This window comes from Schistocerca cancellata, chromosome 1 (assembly GCF_023864275.1).
Source record: "Schistocerca cancellata isolate TAMUIC-IGC-003103 chromosome 1, iqSchCanc2.1, whole genome shotgun sequence".
NCBI classification, from domain to species: Eukaryota; Metazoa; Arthropoda; class Insecta; order Orthoptera; family Acrididae; genus Schistocerca; species Schistocerca cancellata.
The window spans coordinates 389,237,276-389,260,979 of record NC_064626.1 but is presented as its reverse complement, the minus strand read 5'-3'; the positions used below and the strand labels follow the sequence as shown (position 1 = coordinate 389,260,979).

The window sequence follows — 23,704 nt, the reverse complement described above, 5'->3', positions numbered from 1 at the left end:
ATTTTCAGCCAGAGGGTAGCTACTGTAGTAATAGTCCGTCATAAGGTTTCTGTTGTTTTCTCAATTGGTGTCACTAATTTTTGCACAATGACATCAGGTTTGTTAGACTTCAGGTAGGGTCCTGGCATCTGCTTGCCACAGTAAATTTCGAAGTTAAGTGTGTAAAATGTTTTGGCATCACACAAGGTATAAATCTTGAGCCCACATTATGCAGGCTTATCAGGGATATAGTGTACAAATCCACAGCATCCTCTGAAGGGATGCAACATCTCGTCAATAGTGACGAACTTGCTGACATTGTACTGAGCAAGGCAGTTGTTGATTAATTGATGGAAGTCACATCAGGTGCTAGTTTGCCACTTTGTTTTCTTTCATTCCGGGTACCTAGGTCGTCGAACCTAAGAGTTCAAAGCAGAAAGCAAAAGTGCTTATAACTGAAGAGAGCTTGTAAAATATTCATTCCTGTACCATCTGCATCCCACAGTTCACAGCAATTCGTGTGTCCTCCTGTCTTTATACCTATTAGATATAATGCACCTAAAAGAGTCTTCATCTCTGGTTTTGTGGTGTCTCTGCAGTCTCGTCCTCTTGAATATTGAACTTCAGCTTTTACTATTCTGGATGTATCTGTTTGTATTTTCCACAATGTTGTCAATCATCCCATCAGTAACAAATAGGTAAAATGCATCAATTTCTTTTTCCGTAATTTCAGCACCTGCTCTTGGACTTGGCAAAACTTTTAGAATGTTATTGGCCTTAGTTTTAGAAGAAGAAGGAAGCAGTTCACTTATACAAATACTTTGTTTATCTTTTCCTACATAAAATCAGTAATCACCTGTTCGTTGTTTCCCCTCTTCAATCAGGTAGTCATCTGTTTCCTCAGCTGATTGTTCGGAGCCACTTCTGGTTCCAACCCAATCAAAGGTAGGGCAATATGCGAAAAATACTTAATTACCTGCAAGCTGTCCTGCAATAACTGTGCAACATTTTATAGGTATGGTGACTTAATCGGTGAGTTTCTTCTCATGATGGCTAACATAAATTTTTGGCACACATGAAATACATTAAAACACCAGTAACTTCAACAATTGATACATCAGTTTGGGTCCTGTTTCATAGCAGCATTTGTTCTTTACTGCACAGGGGGGACTGTCCCTTCACCTTACTACTGTTCCCATGATTCTCCTACCCTAAAGCTCCCAAGTATCATCCTTGCCAATATTTTGTTTCCATTCCATTGGTTTCTCACTTCTCTCTCTCTCTCCTTTTTTATCAAAAACTTTCTCCTATTTCAGCCCTGTAAGATAGTTAAGTGGACCTATGTATCATTCAACATTTATCTGTATGTGATGGTAGCTTCCCATTTGTTCAACTCTGTACGTCAACAGATGATGACAGAGTATGTTACCAAAATATTGTGACAGTTGTGAACTATATAAAAAAAAGTGAAAATTTTAGTCAATATCCACCTCAGAAAGATTTGACAGTAAAGAGATATTGTAACACAAACTACAAATCCATGAACACACATGGTGTCTTAACCATTTTGAGACTATTTATCACCAACAGAAATCAGGAACAGAGTGAACACCAGTCCAATGTTCAGGTTGCATACTTCACAAATCCAAGTGCCGCTGATAAGTCAGTGCTAAGAGGTTTCCTTCATTTGTGTTGTAGTTCCGCAAGTACAACAAGTCTGAGAGCTGTGGTGCAGTGAAACATCCACACTTGTAACCTGGTTTTCTTTTACCGAAGCACGCAGAAACGTAAGGCTATTTGCGACTTACTGTTACTACAGAAGATGAGTACATAACCTTGCTACTGTACAGTAGCACTGACAAGGCAAAATGACCGATTGTTGGGTTGTGATGGCCTTTAACGAAGCTGTGATTTGCGAGTCTGTGAAGGGTGTAAGACAAAAATTAAGTGATACGAAGTATATAACTACAAATTTATTCCATTAAAAGAGGAGTTATGCCTGGAATAAATTTTGTGCTATTGTCCACACTTCCAACAAAAAACAAAAATTTCGTGCAATGCAAACAAAATGATTGTATTCTTGCTTATTCCACCTCTATCAAGTGAAAAGTACATGCTGCATTGAACAAAAACTGGGCACCTTGCAAATTCACTTTCATATCCCTGTGACATCTGGTCATGGTAATTTTGCATTTATGGGTTAACAGCGAGGTCCGTAGGTTATTCATTTCTCTAATTTATTTTAGTAATTGATCACTGTTTAGAGACTGCACTTCATCCTTGTTTCACATTTTCTGGTACTGCTGTTACAGATTTGGTAGCGCCTCAAAAGTGTGTGCATGTCAGCGTAATTGTTAAGACATTCTCTTACCAGATATTAAATATTAAAATAAATTTACAGTAGTCTTCAAAAAAGTTTTATCTCTATAAACATATGTACAAACAGAACAATATTTACTGCTAAATGATCAGTCATTACATTGTTATACAACTTGCTTCTGTCATTTACGCTTGTCTGACATTTTGTGACATATCAACTTGCACTTGAGAATGGCTAAAAAGTTGAAATCATGATTACACGAAATAAATTTCTTCCGAAACAGCTGCATATGTAGCAGGAATGCTACGAGTCGATTCTACTTGTACCAGTCAACAGACTTTTTAAGTGGGATGTGGTGGAGACTTATGAGTGGAGTTGATGGGCACATGGAGACAGTGAGTTTGGAGATGACATCACAAGACCTGATGGTGAGTTTAAAGCGAGTATACAGAACTCGTTTCTGATCTTTTGTCACCAAACTACTGTGTATACACAAAGTATATGAGGTGGACATTTCATGTTAGAGATTTTGGTTGGTTTGACTTGCCAATGTGCTGAACAACACATTAATTGCAATTTTTTGGGAATGAAAACAGGTTAGTTTTGCCAAGGCAAGGGAATGGATTTCATTTACTCACAGACAAATAGATTTACAACCAAAGATTTGTTTTACTTGCACTTGGAGGTTTCATCACTGCTGCTGGCAGTATCTTGGAAATGTGTGGATTGTAGTTCAGGGCAGTACTGGACTGGGTGCACAGGAGTGCTGCTGCTAGGTAATCCACACAATTTTAAGGCCTTTACTCTTGACCACGACACTGAATAAAGACATCCATCAATGGATTGTGATTAACCTCACAAGTAAAGATTTGGATGATACTACCAGTTTTAGAGAAAGTCCTAAATTTGGCTCCCACATCAAAGAGCATTTACATTACTGAGTTTATTTTCTCTGTGGAGAAAGCAATTAATAACTTTCCTGAGGGCTAACAGAAGAAATCAGGCAGGAGGTTTCACATGTGTTGCATTGCGCTCCATCCCTGAGGGTTAGTATTTCCTCTGTAGAAAGCATAGCTATCCGGTCCACTAGAGAAGATCCAGATTTATTAATCCTCCCAGTGGACAAAGATAATGAGATACTACTTTCACGGGATGATTAGATAACAGGGTCATGCATGGACAAGGGAAAAAATTCCCGGATTTCCCAGTTAAAAAATACACTTTTTCCGAGTTAAGTGACAGTATAGTTTCCCTCACAACTGTAAAACTTACCAATCCTTTAAATGGTTAACGTTTCATATATCAGCACAGAACTTCCAGGTGCTTTAGAAAACGAAACCCAGCTTAAAAAAAATTTAACACGGTTTTTTTGAAAGACCTTTGATGTGGAGCAACAAGTACGCTGCATATTTATTTAAAATAATGACATAGATATCTGATCTTCTGTGCTTCGAAATTCTTCTAAGTGGCTGGTCCTCAAAGTGACAAGTTCTAAACGAGAGTCAAACACACGGTGATTTAAGAAATTCCTTGCACATTCTCACACGTAACATAACTCATCTTGCGTAAAAGGAAATTTACTTTGAAAGTAAAGCTTTTCAAACCACCATTCACACTATTTTCCCAGACACCTGTTAGGAATAAGTTCGTTTCAGCAGTTGTCAGAGAGCGCCAGAAAACAGGCATTACTGTGCATGTGCAGGTATGACAACGTTCGAAGCCTATACATTTGAAGGTATAACATATTAAAAGATCTTACATTATGTCATAAAAGAAACAGGACATCAGAGGATACTCCAATAGCAATGGAATTTCGTAAACCATACAAAAATGCATAATTAGATTTGAAGTGCACATTCGTATGTCTAGATTTACGATGACAAAGGCCCCAACATGATACCAAGCTTTTCAGTGCAGTTTTTGGGATGTAAATTTTCTTGGAGTACCAGTACAGTATTATCTCTGTTTGGTTCTTTATTATGGCATGATGCCATATGTGCTAGAAGATGAAAACATGCATTTGAAATTCAGCGAACAGTTGGAACTAGCCAATAATGTGGAACGAAACTTTTCGTTTCAAATAAATTGACTGCCTTGGCGGAGAAGACTAATAAAAGCCAAATTTCTTTAGCAAACTGATAAAAATGATTTCATTGTTTAAGGCATTTAGCACTTGACTGCAAAAAATGTCGAAATAAAATAAAATCAGAAAACTGAAACTAATAATACATTTTAGCCTTCCGTAATTATGTGAATGTATTTTAATTCACTGGATAGCTTCTGGCCACAGAAATCCATTTTGTTTTCATTTGACATGGGAGCTGCAAACAAAGAGGAACAGCAAAATCACTAAATGTAAACATGGGTCATGTGGTGACCCCCCCCCCCCCCACCCCCACCCCCACAGCTAATCAACTGTTCTGCGCATGCACGATCTGGCACCTTGGGTGGGCCAGAAAATTTTTACCAGGTAGCATATGGCTGCTTGCTGCTACTGCTGATATGGCTAACAGCCACACTTCAAGTAGCCAGAAATGGGAGATACTGCTCACATGCAACTCAACTGTGCATGCACGCGAGTCTGCTGTTCAAACAAACCTAATGTAAACAGTTGTGACATCACGTTTATTGGAAGCAGTTCGTTGCTATGAAGTATTGCACAGTCTTTGTTCTAATGCCATTGGCACATTTTGCTTCTGGCAGATGCTTGTATGTGCACGGTGTTTTGTTTTTGTACACGGCGCATTTCCTTTGCAACTTAAGTTTTATTTTGTTTTCTTCTCTTGTTTGTGTTTTAATGTTGCTGTATTATTCTGCAGTAGTGTGACACAGTAATATTCCTTGTTAGAGTATCAGTTCTTACCACTGAAAGTTACAAAATTTTAACTGAAAACTAAAACAATGAAAAATTCCCAGAATTCTAAAAAATTCCCACTTTTTTCACAATTTCCTGTTTGTCTTTGAGTGCATACACCCTGTATAAGTAAAATGGATCTCTTGGCTTACTGAAGATTGCAGAGTGGCCCTATCGAACAAATAAAATGGAAAATGCTTTCATTTCTGAAATCGACTTTATAATCTGAAGATGTGCTTAATGAACTGTTCTAATGTTGCCATTACACTGAGATTATATGGCTTGCCAAAAATCCACAAAGGGGTGGGGGTAACATTATGGCCAATAGTGAGTCAATATGGGTATTTGGTTGTACTTAACATCTGTTCTTTACCCTCATGTACCAAAATGAGACCACCATATTTCCAATTCTAAGGTTTTTATACAGCACTTTTAGGTCTTTATGTCATGGTCCATTGGATTTTCTTGGAGATTTGATGTAGTGTCTCTGTTTATCTGGGATCCTTTTGAAGTATCCTTGACTTGATTTGGTCAAAATTGAGACATGGAAACGACAAAGCTTTGATTTCATGTGGTGACATGAACTCAATTTTTATTCAATAAGTATTCTGAAGGAAAAAAAAAAATCAGTTGGCTATGGTGAGTCCATTACCCCTCTTAGTCATATACGATAGACTGCCGAGGACGGATTTTTTAAAATGTCCCTCTTTTCGGAGGTATGTTGATTGCATATTCATGGTGGGGGGGGGGGGGACACCCTTACCCATTTCTTAGATCCCTTTAACTATTTTCACCCCAGCATCTGGGCTCTGAACCAATTTTTCATTTTAAAATACTGTTCTGAGACAGACTTTTGGACCAGTGTAGGATGGAGATGACTATTGAAGAAGGAAAAATGATGAATTGCAGGTTTTGTACACATTGATGGACACTTCAGCAGTGATTAAAGAGAGAGACTGAAATGATAATGGACATACAAGGCACCAACATTGCCCGATCACGAGGCAGATAGTGGAAGAAAACATTAGAAGTAACAGACCAATGGGGAGAACACAGCTGAGATGGAATGATAGTATACGTCAGGATACTAGCATAATAGGACCAGTGTGGGAAGAATACATGGACCAAAGAAGGTGGAGGTGGCTGATTGATGAGACCACAGTCCAACTGCAGTTTGTGTGGTCAACGTAGTATTAAGTACAATATTAAAAATGTGTTTCATTTGCCTGCCAAGATTAGAACTCTCCTTGGCATGGTTACAGATGAGCTAGAACTGAGGATGTCTGGTATTGTCAGAATCCCTTGCTGTTGTGTAAAAATATATTTTGGCCAGAGAATTTGTACTGTTGTTTATTGCAGCTGTGTTGAGCACCACTACCACACACAATTACACAACTTGAGAAATCTGCAGTGGCAGAGCGCTGTCTACCCGAGGGACACAGATAGAGACATGGGCTACACCTTAAGTAAAATGCGGAATTATGAGGGCAGCGTTGGTGTATTCACAGTATGAATCAGTTCTGATGAGATTTAGCAAACAGTGTCCTCACCTGACGATGTTAGCACATGGATGGCCAATGTACTGTGTCTAGATGACTGTATGATCTGGGTGCAGACCTGACAAGAATATAGTAAGTTTGTCATCACTGGTTTCTCTAATTAAAGGCAACATTTCTTTTTGTAACTGCACACAATTTCCTCCACATTCTACAAAAAGTTAACTGTGGAATGACACATCTGTCCCACCAAACATTTGCTGTAAACTACTGAAATGTATTAAAGAGGCATGACACAATATTACAATGATATCCAAGAACAGAAAGAATTCAATTTCACACTTTTAGCACAATTGATATGTTCATCTATTGGTGAAGAAACACAGGAATGAAATAATGAGTGAAGGAGATGATTTAATATCTCAAGGTCAGAAGCACCCACATTAGACACATACTGGAAACAGTATTTGACACTACTAGATGCCAGTCTTAATCTTTCCAGGTGAACTAATAGCAACACAAGATGCAAGGTCCATTTTTGTCATTAGCAATGATATACCACTAACGAGAAGCTTTGTCATCTTAGGATGCACTGCTACTCAAATATCATATCAATTTCAGATGGAGCATTATTTCTCCAAAGCAGTTTTGAAAGCATAAAAGAACATGTTTGCAGCTAGTACATCAGTTCGGTTTTGACAGTTGTGGAAGCGAGAAGTATGCAACTGTGGACTTGGTGTAAAACACAATCTAACAAGACTTACAGTAGTTTAGAAGAAATATTGGAAACATTAAACTATGTGAAATGCAAGTATTTCACCAGCCTGGAATGTAAAAAGTGAAGTAAATGTGTTTCGATGACAACGACATTAATAAAATTGACATTAGGTTGAGACGTATCATAAAAACGAGTTACAACCTTTGCCAATTGTCTAAAGTGGAATGCAAACTCTCCCATTTGGTCATACACACTAAAAATAAAGCCCAGTACTGGGAATAGTCATTTAAAAGAGTACAGAGTGTCTCAGTACAAGTGTGCCGTTACAATGGTCGTCATAGTAAGAACAGGTAATTCTAACTGAAGATTTATAATATCATTATATTTTTCCAAAACTTCTAAGAAGTCCTGCATCATCAGAATTGAGATTTATGATGGCTCAGCTGCAAAATATCTATACAACGGGGTTGCAAAGTTCTTAATCACTTAGTTAGAAACCACACCACCACCAAACCACAGCGTACCACAGGAGGAATGAAAAACGAAACAGTGCATTCCACTGATAAAGTAAAGTAATAGGTCATAATTTGGTTCTGGCAACAGCAGAAACAATGCAGCAATCGGGTCATGTTGAGATTCAAATTTTACTGCCACGTGTCCACAGATGATGTTATGTACACAGTTGTCCTAGCAGTGTGTGTTCTCTGACTGTGTGTGTTCCTTGTTCAGTGTGCGGTCCTTTTATGAATAAAGTTGTTCATTAAACACGTGTCACTGCCTTAATTTCAAGTACTAATCCTAACAGGTTATGTGCCCGGGTCACGCAATCGGTAAAAGCGATACTCTTCATTTATATGGAAACGGAAATTCGTAAGCTGAAGTGCAGGAATAAACTGAGTCTTTTAACACGACAAATATAGGGCACATGGCTGCTGCACACAGAGTTCGAGTGGAAACGTTATCATGCGATAACTACGACACATGAAGAATTCAAGTCGAAGCAGTACTCCTCAAGAACGATACGTGGCGGTATGTATCTGAAGACATACCGCAACCTGCAGTGACTGGTGAAGGTGCTCCACTCGCCGCTGCACAAGCCGTGTACAACGCATGGTTAGCTGCAGACAGGAAGGTGAAGGCAGACCTCACTCTATCCATCAGCCCCACAGAACTGAAGCAAGTGAAGAACTGCAGCACATCATGTCAGGCATGGCTCAAACGTTGATATTTACGCATCCAAAGGACCTGCTCACAAAGCAACGCTACTGAAACATCTTACTCTTCACGAGATGCAACCTAGTGACGATATAACACAGCATCTTAATGAATTCTTCGATGCAGTGGACAAATTACAAGCAATGGACATAGATATAAACAGTGATTTATTGTCGATAATGTTGCTCTACAGTTTGCCAGATAGTTACAATAATTTTAGGTGTGCAATCTAATCTCACGATAACGTACCCGATGTCAAGACACTGAAAGTGAAAATCTCAGAAGAAAACAATGCGAGAATTCAGATCGACAGTGAAAATGTGAGTGCTACGATGTTTGACAAACCAGTCGGGCCTAAACATTTCGTAAACAAATCAAAAGGTGCATTAAGTGACTGTGCCAAATTGGAACAAAAATCAAAACAGAAGCCAAGGCAGGAAAAATCATCATTCAGGTGCAGTTTTTGCAACAAGAAAGGCCACAAAGAAGAAGAGTGTTTCTTCAAAAGCAAGCTAACTGCGCAAGCTGCAAATAAAATTGATGAAGCTCACTGCTGTTTTTCCATTAACGAACATGCTCCGAAGTCTCAGGACCAAACGTTTGTGGTGTATAGATAGTGGTTGTACATCACACATGTGTAACAACCCTAAAGTGTTCACAAGCGTAACCAAAGCGCAAGAAGTTTTAACGCTCACAGACAACAGTGCTACGCAAGTGACAGCTAAAGGTGACGTATGCATCAAAATCTCGGCCAGTGATACCAACTCCATTACGCTGAAAAACACTTTGTATGAGCCAAAACTCGGAACCAATCTAATCTCAGTCGCAAAGGTTGTGGACAGCAATCACACTGTAACCTTTGAGAAAAATCATGCAGTTATAAGGGACACTAACGAGAAAGTTAAGGCGATTGCAAATAGAGTTGGTAACCTGTTTTACTTGCATGAAAACAGCCCAAAGGCCTGTACAGCTGCAGAGACAAAAATTACGAAAAGTGACACGCAAATCTGGCATGCTCGATTAGGACACTTTAACTCTGGAGATATGATTAGAATGCTCACGGATGAGTATGTGACAGGCTTGAAATTCAGTGATGCAGACTTCACCAAGTGCACTATATGTCTTGAAGGAAAGATCACATCCATCCCTTTCACCAGGCGGGATGAAAACAAAAGTGAGCTTCTGGAGTTAGTGCATTCAGATGTCTGTGGGCCAATGAGAGAAAAATCTCTAGGTGGTGCAAGATATTTTGTAACCTTCATAGATGATCACAGCAGATGGTGTCAAGTCTACTTTCTTCAACACAAGGGGGAAGTTGTGGACAGATTTGTTGAATTCAAGAACTTTGCTGAAAATCAGACTGGATGTAAAATCAAATCTTTCCAGTCAGATAACAGCAAGGAATACTGCAACGAAAGGATGGACTCCCATCTTCCAAGCGCCAGGAATACAGTGATGTCAAACAGTTCCTTATACACCACAACAGAATTGTGTTGCTGAACAAAAGAACCGATCCCTGGTTGAAGTGGCTAACTGCATGATGCTGGAGTCTCTAGAGTCTGGACAGCCACCATCACTTTGGGCCGAAGCTATTAACACAAACAACCACATCTGAAATCGCTGCCTAACCAAAGGACTTTCAGGTGGAATTCCATATGAAAAGTGGATGAAGAAGAAACCAGACCTGTCACACCTTCGTGTATTTGGTGAAAGTGTCATCATCATAGACAAATCGCCAAACAAGGGGAAGTCTGATCCGAGAGGCAAGCAAGGAATTTTCGTAGACTACTCAGACCATTCAAGTACCTATCGTGTGTGGGTGCCAAAAGACCACAAGACATACACATCACGAGATGTCAGGTTCCTTGATCATAACAGTTTTGAACCCAAGCAAACCTATGTAGACCTCTCTGCAGATGAACAACATCATTGCCAAAGAAAATGCATCTGCATGGACCTTTCACCAGGAGACTTGAGTGACAACAGAAGCTGTGTGTCAGAATCATTCTCTGATGAAGAACCACATTACGGTTTTGAAGAAGAAGAAGTCACTTCACTACCACACGATATCATTTCAGATGATAACCTGTCATGTGACGAGGACAGCAATTCATCAAGTGTCACACCTGCTCCACAGCTTGCACCAGATGTTTCAAGTCATGACATCAACTTTGCTGCTAATGCAACAGAAATCAGTGTTGAGGGTGCATTGACGGGCCAGATAGTCAAGAATGGTTTAGTGCTATATACGATGAAGACAAGTCGCTAGTCAAGAATGAAACCTGGGACATCGTGGACAGACCAGCAAACAGAAAAATATTTGACTGCAGAACTGTCTTAAGAAACAAATACGGCAGTGATGGATCCTTGCTACGAAGAAAGGCCAGAATAGTTGAACGAGGATTCAAACAAAGACCCGGAGTTGACTTTGTGGAAACATTCTCTCCAGTTGCAAGAATCGAATCATTCAGATTCCTCATTGCTCTGGCAGTGAAGTTTAACTTGCATGTCTCTGCATTCCTCAAAGGTGAAATTGATACTGAAATCTTCATGGAACAGCTGTACTCATTAGCCAAGTTCTTACAGAAGATGAGAGATGTTGAGGAGCACCATCACATAGCCAAAAAGACAGATGATATGCTCCAGAAGTTGAAATCTGGTGACAAAGTGTGCAAGCTTACAAAAGCCATCTACGGACTGCGCCAAGCTGGCAGACAGTGGCATGCCAAATTAAACACCACATTGATGTCAATCGGATTGCAGCCCACTAGTGAAGATCCTTGTGTATATGTGGGCAGTGTGGGAAATTCTCAATTCTTCCTGCTCACTTATGTTGACGACATCATAATTGCGTCATTAGACCCGGAAAGGACCAGGCAGATCCAAGGCAAGTTATCTGCCAGATTCGACGTCAAGGATCTTGGTCCTGTGAAACGTTACCTGGGCATTGACGTAAATCAGTCTGTTGACAAACTCACGCAGTGTGAAAGTGGCTACATCAGAGAAGTTTTACACCTATTACGAATGGATGACTGCAAGCCCGTAAGAACCCCGTTGGCGACCGGGATCAAACTGGATGTAACAGCTGCAGGTACAGCGGATGGGACTCAGTATCCGTTCAGGGAACTGCTCGGAGCTTTGATGTACATCGCCATTGGCACTCGCCCTGATATATGCCATGCAGTCAACAAGCTAAGCCAATACAACAACAGCCATAATCCTGTTCACTGGCAGGCAGCTAAACAAATCCTTAGATACCTCAAGGGAACAACTGACAAGAAACTAACCTACGTCAAGGATAACAAGTTTTGCAGATGCTGAGTTGGGAAATTCTGTTGCTGACAGGAAGTCGTATACTGGTTACAACTTCATCTTGTGCAAGTCAGCAATCTCATGGTGTTCACACAAGCAGAGGACCGTTGCTCTTTCATCAACTGAGGCTGAGTATATGAGTATCTCTGAAGCAGCAAAAGAAGTGATTCACCTATCAACCTCCATGAAGGAGCTGGGTTTAGCGGAGCTGTCAAACATTGTACTGTTCAATGACAACCAGTCAGCTGGAAAATTGGCAAATAATCCAGTTTTCCACTCAAAGACAAAACATACCCGCATAAAGTACCACTTCATTCGCCAGGCCCTGCAAGATTATCCACTGAAACTGGAATATCGGTCAACAGAAGACATGGTAGCAGATGTGCTGACGAAGGCCCTTCCTGCGGCGAATCACGAGATGTGTGTTGTTGGACTCTGACTGCAAACCTAGAACCACAAACTTAAGGACTCAAGTTCATCAATTTATACCTGTGTGTAAAAATTGAGGAGGCGTGTTGAGATTCAAATTTTACCGCCACATAATATCGTTGGTGTCCACAGATGATGTTATGTACACAGTTGTCCTAGCAGTGTGTGTTCTCTGTCTGTGTGTGTTCCTTGTTCAGTGTGCGGTCCTTTTATGAATAAAGTTGTTCATTACGTGTCGTTGCTGTAATTTCAAGTACTAATCCTAAAAGAGCAAACCGGACAGCTAAAGAAGTCAGCTGTCACTCCTGACTGATTTATTTTTAATTTCAAAATTATTACTCTCATAACTGTATTTTTTAGACCACTAGGGGGGGGGGGGGGGGGGGGGGGAGACAGTCTTGGAGGGGCTGTCTATTTGTTACAGTATTTTCACGAACAAGTTAAGGATTAATGTTGTAAATAAGCCAGGCCTCGAATACAGGGAGGCCTAGAAAGGTCACAGTGTTCCATTACTGAAGATGCTTTGTACTCTTCCTTTGAGTACAGATATATATCTGATGAAACGCAACTTTATCTGTAACTTCTCTCATTACTAACACAACTTCAGCAGATTAATCCTGAAGAACGCCACCAAATGTATCTCAGACTTTTCTTCTTTGTGAAGACATATTGAGTCTAATTATTAACTTCTGGAAAAAGAAGTACAAACAGCTAGTCACTAACACCTGTACCTCCTCTTCGTCTCTATTTCAAACTAGAAGAGTGAAGTACATAAATGTAAAATTAGAATTATGTACTTTCACATAATAGTAGTTAACTGCCAAGTCACATAGATGACGAAACAAACACAAGACAAATTACTTTAACAGAGGAGAGACTTTTTAAGACAGGTAAAGGTTTCTTTCTTCATCAATCACAGAAGTACACAAAGCCATCTAAGACCCATAAGGTTAGCACTATAGTTGAAGGAAAGGAAGGGAGAAATAGTTCTTAAACGTAATCTACACATTTATACAAACAAGAATACAGGAAAAGTTATTAGTTCTAACACGGAGATAAAAGAAGTTCTACGATGAAGAAACAGTTCATCAGATGATGCCACAACAAAGTACTCCCAAATTTCAGAGGGCGAGATGAATCACAATGTTACAAAAAAGCGAACAGCCCCATGAAATATGACAACAATAACGGGATACAAGAAATCCAACTGCTAAAAGAAATAGCAACATTTCTCTGTCAATACAAACAAATGGGAAAGCAAATTGATAGTATGATGAGCTCAGATAATTGAACATTAGAAATTTCTTCACAGAAGTTGAGTGGAAAGACCAAAGTAAATTAGGGCTGGTAGTACTGAAGAATGTAGAGTATATAATTATAATCTGACCAAAATTATTTCCCAACCTCCTTAAACAAAATCTGAAATAAGTGTCTACATCCTGTGTAGATGAACTAACTTAACAAAAATGATCAACACAGTTACCTTCGATACGCTGCAAACCTCAATCTCGTCATTAATCATTTGTTATTGGCCAAAGTTTGGTCTGGTGCACTGGAACAAAATAACAAATTTTTACATGTATTTTTTTCCAGCACACCGGTAATGGTTTATAGCTGAGCCACACAAAGCACCGAATAACAAAATGAGTATCGGCTCAGCTCTTGAGATGTCCCCATTTTATTTACATAAGAAACCATAGGTGTTATTCATTCTGATAAAGTGGCTTTTACATTGTTTCAAGGTGTGTAAAGTAATCATCTATACAACAGACTGAAAGGGAAGAGGGAAAATTTCTTTCTACTATTACAAAATAACTTATTACAACAAAATATGGGTACAGAGCAGTCCTTACAAACTGAACAACTGTGTGCATGTTCACTACAGAATTCATGTATTGATCATGACTTTTCCCCTTTTGCAACATAAGGGAAGAACTAACCAACCAACCAATTTCTCACAGTTCTTTTTACGGAAGCCTGTGTGAATCACAAGTGTCATTGGGTACTTCGGTGAACTATTAACAACTGAATATTTTTCTGAAAGGTCTGTGAAGATGTTTTGTTTTTCTAGGATGTGGGGGATGGGGGAAAAATGAGGGAAGGAGTTGGAAGTTTGCCTGAAACTAAGCTAACATCTAATATTCAATTCTCCTTTGTCACACGACAATTGATAGCAAAGTTCTACAATTTATGTGAGTCATGCTTACTTACTTCTGCCTGTCAGCTTTATATGAAGCTGTGAGCTCATCAAACAACTTGCTGTTCATCTCCATGAATGTTTTGAGCACATTGTACACAAGGGCCACAATAGTCTGATTCCAGTGTTCCTTACTTATTCGGTACAGAGCCGGAAACATTATTGGCATTATCACATTGTTGTGTTCTTCTATTAAACTCATGATATATTCATTGTTCCAGAAGTACAAAGCGCGCTCAGCAACCTGAAAGAAAAAACGAATTAGTCTATAAAAATAGTATAATCCAATAGAATATAAGATGATAATTAATGCTCAGCATTACAATATTACACTTGGCATCAAAAATGTCCATGCAATTACCTTAAAGGAAGCTTCCTTGTATTAAATTGGTTATATGTACAGCACTTTGCCATTCTTATTTTCATCTGATTTCAAAGCAATAATCAAAAAGCCTACAGCAGCTGTTTTACACTTAACAAAAGCTTAGAAATCTCCCAATCTTTGAAGCTGATGGATGTATCAAGTGTTTTGAGAAGTGCTTCGTACTGTTTAGAAAGTTAATGTCTGGCCAGTGACCTTCAAATTATAGAAGCAAGAAGAAAATCAAGGAGGGCCTGTCTGTAAGGTCCCCCTTGTTAGATAACTATTGTATATATGTCAAACTCACGCGTGATCAGAAACGTTTGTAATCCGAGGTAAAAAAGTTGGTGACTTGAATGAACAAAAAAGAATAGACTGACTCCAGGCTGTCCAACTGCCCTTTAACCACCTTAATGTGTTATCAGCTTGAATGTGAAAATGGTACATGGAACTGTTTTCCTAAATTCATTTAATTTCAGTTCAAAATATTATTTTTTAGCAACTAATTGGTGTTAATTACAAAAAATCTTCTATACTGCCATTGATTATTGTTATTTTGCAATACTTAAGTAAATATGGGCACTTTTAAAAATATGCACAGGCATATCAAAAATGAGTTCCAGCAAACTGGGACTTCTTGTTAATTTTAATTTAAACAAAGTTATAAATTATTAGTTGTGAATGATGAACAGCATATGCAAAGAATTACAAGTTGAGACTTCGAGAAGGATTTGAAATTGAACAGGAACGGGTGAACACAATGAATAAAAGGAACTACAACTGAATGATCAACGTTGGGGCTAGAATGGGGAACAGGAGAATACCTAACACAGAATGAGAATGATCAAACGAGCCCAATGTGGGAACAGCAGAAACGGAACTATGAAGAGACCAAAGCAGGAACGAGGAACAGTGTAACAGTAATGAGGAACAAGATTAAGGTGGGAATGACACTGATTTGAAGGAAGTGGTGAACAACTGTGCCTTACAAGTTGTTCCTAGGGCCTACCATTCAGTTTAGTAAACCATTCCTTTGGACTTAGTCCTTTGCGAATGTCCCATCTAGGGGGAAATCCTCTAAGGATAGCTCATACTAAGATTTCACTAAAGAAAATTCCCCACAAAGCATAACAATTTGATATGATTACACGTCATGTTACTATGGAATCTTTGTGCCCATACCGCATTCCACAGCTTATGGAACAACGTAAATTTTATGTTAATTGAAAATTGGCTTTCACACTTAGCATGGAACAGCAGTCACAGTCATTTCATGAGATGAAAGCTCTGTGCAGTACGTTGAGAATGTTATAAAACATTGATGTAGGTTAGGTGAACATCCATTTTCCAAAAAATGTAGGATGCAATAAATGCATGAGGACACCTATCAGCATAAAGGATGGACTCATTCATCAAAGTTGAGTGGGAGATGGAAGAAAATTTTGTGGTACAAGCTGGTAGTTTTGACAGAGAAAAGATATAAAGATAAGAATAAATTCCACAGTAACTAATGAATGATGCTTAAAGTCTACAAGAAGTGTTAGCAATGTCTAAATTCGTATCAGCCATGGTATGTCTATTGATCTAAGACATTACAAGGCTCAGCTACGGTAACAAATACGGGGTCACAATGGCTTGTGTTAGAGGACTGTAGCTTCGCTTGTGCACAGTGTAGGGATTCTGCTGGTGGATGGTGATCTGAGATCAGCATCTACAGGTTGTAGTACAGTGTCAGATAGCATGCCCACAACTGGAGTAAATTTCAAACACGTGCAGCCTGTTAAGACACAGACAGCCTTCCAAAGTCTATTTTCCATTGTTTAATAAAACTTTCAACAGTGAATAATGGCACTACAGATTGATTTGATTACGAAATGCTTTGCTTGTTCTCAAACCAAGTGAGTACAACTATACCTACAGATACATTAAACTGCAACATTACGTTAAGCAAGATTATCAGAGACTAGTGTGTCACAATAATAAATTGTCTTTGTACCATATCTTTTTCTATACTTCCTTAGCCTATTTTTATCACAGTTTCTCAACTTACTACATCTGTGTGAAGCCCAGAGCTGAACTGTCTGGAATGTTCCTGTATTAAGGTAAGGAGGTATGTTCATAAAGACGCAGACTTCAGACTGGCATAAGATGTGAGTCACAGCGTTATCTGAGTTATGTTCTCAGCCAGCCTGACTTCTGGCATCAACAGGAAGAATGAGTGAACAAAATTTTAGTGTGGATTCATGCAGTATCAGCTCGGATGCCTGATCGTGGGCAGCAGTGGATAAATTGCTGACACAGGAATAATCAGGTAGTTTGGCCGTAGCCTACACGATCCAATTGCTCTTGCCGAGTTCCAACAGTCAGGAGCGTTGAATGGTCTCACATAACCAAAGGTCCAGTATAACAGGGCTACCTTGGGGGCAGCCTATACTATCTGCATCTAGCGACGAGGTCTCATGTTCCATGGGGCAGTGTTGAAATAGCCAAAACCAGTAGATCTATTAATACTACAAATGAATTTAAATATATGAAATGTACTTCCACTGTACAAAAACCTCATTCCTATTTCATGTTAGTAGATGCTATAAACACACTACTCACAGCAGAGAAGCCCAACTTTGCCTTCACACTGCAAAAGTAATGTGGTGAGACAGGAAATTGTTTTAACCCAGTAGATGGAGTTTGCGAATTTTTCATTGAGATTGTTTCTCAGAAATGATCAAACATCATCAATGAATGTTACTGATGAGCATGTTCAAAGATCACCAAACTCTTGCATCTCTTCATCAGTTATTTTTAGAAAGTGTAACACCTATTTTTGGTAAAATAAACATTATTAAGAGCTCAACAAGCAGAATGATCTCTCTGTGCCAGAACACAGTAAACATAATTTTTTGTGTGACAACATTGTTTTAAACTCGTGTTTTTTGGGGGGATTGTGCGTGCCTCCGTTCCTTAGACTGCTGCTTTGATTCAGGAGCATGACATGACAAACCCAAGTTTCATCACCGGTCACAATTCTGTTTAACAGTTCATCTCCATTGCCACTTCATCAAGTAAGAAATGTCAAAGTACTGCCAAGATGTTTCATTTTATGAACAGCCATAAGTTTTTTCGGATCCCAACAGAAACACAATTTGTGAAAATTTAAGCAATTTGTGACAATCTCATGCAAAATAGTTTTTGAAATTTAAAGAAACTCATTCCCATTGTGAACTGTCTGTCTTCAGAAATTTTCTCATTCAATTTCTCAAGTTGACCTTCACTGACAACTGAAGGCCATCCACTCTGTGCTTTGCCATGGCCATTACTTCATTCATCATTAAATTGTTTTACCTGCTTTCTCACCATTACAGCAGTCATTACAGTTTCACCATAAATTTCTACAACTTTTTCACGAATTTCAGCTGGCTTAACATTCTTTGTGTTCAAAAACTGTATTACAGAATGCACTAAGTTGGAAGGCTCAGAGAGTCCTTAAACATTTTAAACGATCACTAACAAATGTAAACACAACACAATCTCGCTGTAATGAAGTCAGTGGAAAGACAATGAACCAGAGGGACAAGTGTAAATGTGGGGAACTGCGACACTAGTGCTACAGTGGCGGTAGAATGAAAGCAAACTTACTCTCCAGACATACCTAGTTTCAGTTTTAGTATGTAAATGGTAAGACATGTAAATTTTAAAGTTTGTCTTGCTAAATGATGGGGAAGGGCGGGCGGCGGTGGTGGGGCGGGGTATGTTGGAGATAAAATAATAATCAATGAGAATAAATAATTTTTATTCTCTATAATAAGAGTGTCTGACTGTTATTCTTCTTTTGTCTCTATTTAAGCTGTCAGCAAATTATTGTTTTTATTGACAAAAAGCATAATTTTCTCGCCAATGTACAGAATGATTTTAATTTAAGGTTTTTCTTGACATTACTTTTCTTTCCCACCAAACATGATAACAACAAAAATCTGCAGAGCACTGTTTTTGAACTTGTAGCTTATCACAGTGCCCTTTTGTGGGCTGTGCAATCCACCTTGACAATGCTACAGGTAGAACCAATGAGATACTTAAGATTGGAAGTTGGACTGGCAGGGGAGGGGGGGGGGGGGGCACAACTATGTATGTGCTTTACCCGAAGACTCTTCGCATGGTCGCTCTAGCGGGAACTCGATGTAGCAGTGGCCACTGAGCATAAACAAAAGAGAAATTCGAATGTCCGATAGGTAAGCAGCTGTGCATGGGGAATAAGCCCCATTTCTCTCTCGCAGCCAGCCTACAACCACGTGCTATCTTTCTGGAAGAGTAGAACCATCACATAGATCACAGATTCCTTCTGGTGTCATGAGACACACACTCAAAACACCATGATGGATCAGCACTAGTTCTTTGCTCATTTTAAATAAAGATATGAAAATAAAGCGCTATGCACAAAACAAAGCAAAGTGGAGTGCACAAACCACTTCGTGACAACTACTGTGCAATTGCCTGCTGAGGTTGGCAATGTCGTAAATGAGGTAGTTCAAGCCTGACCCCACCCAGTGTCTTACGTAACCATAGTTCAGAACAGGTGCCACCTAAAATAGTCACATTATAGTGTTCACAATTTTGCACAATACCAAATTTAGCTAGCAGACAAACATATGAATTTCTTTGTTCTATGATGTTAAATCCTGAGACAGAGTCCTATGGTACCACAAGAGACCATTCAACTGCACAATGACATGGAACCACAGAGTAACTTACAAGCGCACTGATATGTTGTTGCATTCATGGATAGGTTTGTTCTTCATTTTGCAAATATATTCCTACATTCATTATTTTTCGAAACTGGACTTTGAAAGATCTGCAATTTCAGAAACTAAAATTGGTTACTTTTTATATTTGGATTAAAAAATAAAGCTATTTCAATAATTAATACAATTTGATAAAGACAGAGGTGTTTCAAAATGGGAACTCTTTACACTACGGCTCCTGCGCACTTTAAGCATAGCGCTGTATTTAAGTCAAATATCAGTGTGAGCCTTAGTAAATGCACTGCTTTGCCTTCCCTTATGCAACTACACCAAACTGAATGTACTTTAATGAACAACTTCCTAAATAATTTAAAAGAAAAAGACTCATTTCAGTCACAAATAGTTCAATACCCATGACATTTTTCAGTTTCTTATAGTATTTTGTAAGTACTCCAAAAATTATAGGTTTCCCATGCAAATCACTGCCTGACTTAATACTGTCGAAATGTGAAGGGCCAGGACGCGAACCATACGAAATGAGTGCCATAAGGTGCAAGTATAAAGCACCTTTTATGCTAGTGAGTACTGTAACGCTCCTTGCATATTATTCCTGTATACAGGTTCGTTTCCCACAAATGGTTAGTTTAATTTACACATCGGTATAAAAAGGACTGCCCTTCTAACAAAAAGTCTAAATACATTTGCAGAATTAATGAACTAATCATGATAATTTCTTTTGTTAATCTGAGTTATATATCAATAGTAAGTTGCAAAATATTACAATACACAAGTAGACAATGTTGTCAAAATAATGAGGCGACCAAGGGTGGATCAAAGAGGAGGGGAGAGTTGAAACTAAATTAAAATCAAATGGTAATTTTTGTAATCTGCACCAAAGTTAAGCACAAAAATTTAGAGTCTTGGACAGTGGATTTCATCATTCAATTCTGTATTCCCCAAGCCACTTTACTTTGTGTGCCTGACATAATGTACTACCTGTACCAGTGACTTGTGTTCCTCCACCTGTTCTAACTGTGGCACACCAAATATTAGCAGGGCTTCCCCATTTACCACAGAAGCACATGCTTTCCATTAGGGCATTATCTGCTTTGCCCACAGCACAGCATGTATGCCACTATTGAGAACAGTTGCTGCAATCAGCTTTTGATGCTACCACAAGCTGCTGTTTTGGTGCCAGTACTGCTACTGCTACGCTGACGTCACATGCTGACTTTTCACTGGCAGTGCACCAAAGTTCGGCCAGTCAAATGCGCCACCAAGTGGTGTCATGTAAAAGCCGCTACTGAAAATGTTCTGACAGTGGTAGCTCAGTGTGAAGGGGACGTTCGTCTTCACAGAGTGGAGTTTTCAGTTTTGTGCAGCATGAAACATACTTGAAAAATAACATCAAGTACATAACTCCTTACGTATTATGTTGACCAGTGTTTCCTGTTACTATATAACTTAATTTTGGTATCAGCAATAGTAAAGTAACATTATCTGAGATTACTCACAAACTTTTACACATCCTCGTCCATAGTAGACTGTTTTTGATGCTGCGATTGTAAAGTTAAATTACAAAGTACAGAGAATTTCTATACATCAGTTGTTTTACTTGTTAAGTACTAAGCATTTTGATGTTCACCTATCATCTCCAGGTGGTAAATGGATCAAACTAATTGATGAAACTAAATTAGTTTTACTGTATTTACTCAGGCAGTGAAAAGTGAGCTTTTGTGCGCAGACTTACTCAATGTGATGAGTCCTCTTGAGCATATGATAGTGTATATTACATTCAAGACTATAGCATTATGTACCTGTAAGCAAGCTTTGATTTGTTTTAGGGTGCAAAAACGACTAAAGCCATACACTCCCATATCACAACTGTAGAAAATGAAGACTATTAAGGAGTTAAAAACGACTACACATTAAGTCCAATTGACAGAAGGAAAGACAGCTAAAAACAGGGTCTTGGAGGAAGGTCGATACAATTAGCCATAAACACAATGGAAATCCTGAACTGAAGATCAAATGTCCTTTGCCATATTCCTATGCCGGATAAAAGTAAAACACGCTACTGCCCATGTGTAGTTCGCTAAAACAGCCGATAACTCACGACAGCAAATATAAATGAGAACATAAGTGGTTAAAAAAAGGCATTTCCCATCAAATCAATGTGGACCAGGGACTCACATAAACGTCACAATGGCTTCATAAAGGGTGAGCAAGTAAAAGCTTTCCTGAACCCATTGCACCAAGGGATGGACGGCATACAGCTTACAGAGGCTGTGAAGGGCGCAGAGAGTTGGAGCAGATGACACAATTGAGAAGCCTGTGTCACCGGATGTACTGCATGGTCTGATAGAGGGTGAAGAGCTCCGCCATAAATACTGAGCAATGTTCCAGAAGCCGATACCGAAAATAATTGGGGACCATAACGAAGGCACACCCGACGGCACAGTCAGTCCGAGAGCAATCAGCGTACACAAAGGAACTCTCACGAAGTTTTGTGCGAAGGTGAAGGTCGAGAAACATATGGTGATAAGAGCGAGGTTGGAGTAGTGTCCTTCAGAAGCGAATGAAGTCCAAGGTGAACACGGCCCACCACACAAAGCCAAGGTGGTGAAGGGTTCAAATACATTGGGAAAGTGGCAGGTAGCGTGAAGTTAAGCTGTCAGAGCAATAATTGAAAGCAAACTCCAGGAGGTAAAAGAGAAGAGAGATGTGCCCCATACTGGCGGTCAAAGGAGTCATCGAAGGAGGCGGAATAGGATGGGTGATCAGGCATGGCAGACAAACAGCACAAGTTTATGCTGAGGAGAAAATCAAGGTGGTACGACTGCAATAGTGCAGCAGCTTCTGCAGACAGACTTTCAACCGGGCTAGTGTAAAAGGCACCAAAGGCCAAATGGACAACTATAGTCTAAATCCGTGCATACAAGGGTTGGTACAAATGGAGTAGTGTGGTCCAATCCACTCCCCATGAAGTACCGCTGCAGATACATAGGACATTGAGGGACTGCGTACAGTGGGTGGCCAGATAAGTCACATGGAAGGACCAAGAAAGTTTCCTATCAAGTATGAGCCCCAGGAATTTCGTAGTTTCAACTAACAGAAGAGCAACACGCCGAAGATGTAAACATGGTGGAAGAAACGAACTGCGCCACCAGTAATTCACACAAATGGATTTGTCAGTAGAAAAGCAAAAGCCATATGGTCCATGAGCATAGACAGCCGAGACAACACTGAAGACTCTGTGCAAGGAGACAAGTCCATGGTCCATAGAGAGCTGCAATAGATGGCAAAATTGTTAATGAAAAGAGAGCCAGAGATGCCTGGTAGGAGACGGGCCATAATAGCAAATTGCTATAGCGAAGAGGATGATGCTCAGGACGGAACCCTGAGGTATGCTGTTTTCCTGGATAAAGATGTCTAACAAGGTAGAACTCACATGTATATACCTTGAAAATTCAATCTTTTGAAAATACCTGGAGGAAATTCGGTCTTGGAAGCTCCACGTGTACAGAGTACGCAGGATACCAGTCCTCCAGCAGGTGTCGTATGTAGGCTTTCTCCAAATTGAAAAACACAGGTACAGTCTGGTATTTCCGCAGTAAACCATTCATGATGTGGGTGGACAAAGTAATGAGATGGTCAGCTGCAGAACGGTGTGAACGAAATCTACACTGTGCAGTGGTTAGTAAATTGCGATACTCAAGCCACTATACCAGCCGCACATGAATCATATATTCCATTACTTTTCAAACACAGCTGGTGAGAGAAATGGGGTAGTAAATATATGGAAGATGTTTGTCCTTACCAGTCTTAGGTATGGTTATGGGCAAGACAGAGGCTTCACACCAGCATCTGGGAAATGTGCCTTCTGTTGATTGTACGTATGAAGGAGAAAGTGCTTGCCTGCAAGAGAAAGGATCAGCAAGATCTGAATGTCAACACTGTCCGACCTTGGGGCGAGGGCCGGGAAAGAGAATAAGCCTGCCTGCAAAACAAAGGTTATGCAACATCTGGCCCAGGGGCGGAGGATCGGAATGGGGTGAGAGCATGATCTAGCTCCTTCGTAGTAAAGGCA

At 39.5% G+C, this 23,704-nt stretch overlaps 1 protein-coding gene across 2 annotated transcripts in view; it reads right to left on the bottom strand.

Moving 5' to 3' along the window:
- The window catches only part of LOC126175442 (serine/threonine-protein phosphatase 2A 56 kDa regulatory subunit epsilon isoform), a 279,631-nt gene that overhangs the window by 15,379 nt on the left and 240,548 nt on the right, over nucleotides 1–23,704 (bottom strand). The window contains exons 9-10 of one of the 2 annotated variants that reach the window (XM_049922253.1): nucleotides 14,535–14,764; nucleotides 13,807–13,875 (exon numbers count right to left, since the gene is read on the bottom strand). In XM_049922253.1, the coding sequence (XP_049778210.1) occupies nucleotides 13,842–13,875; nucleotides 14,535–14,764 (264 nt within the window). In that variant the 3' untranslated portion in view covers nucleotides 13,807–13,841. The remainder of the gene's footprint in view (nucleotides 1–13,806; nucleotides 13,876–14,534; nucleotides 14,765–23,704) is intronic. The other variant, XM_049922247.1, reaches the window with a different exon arrangement.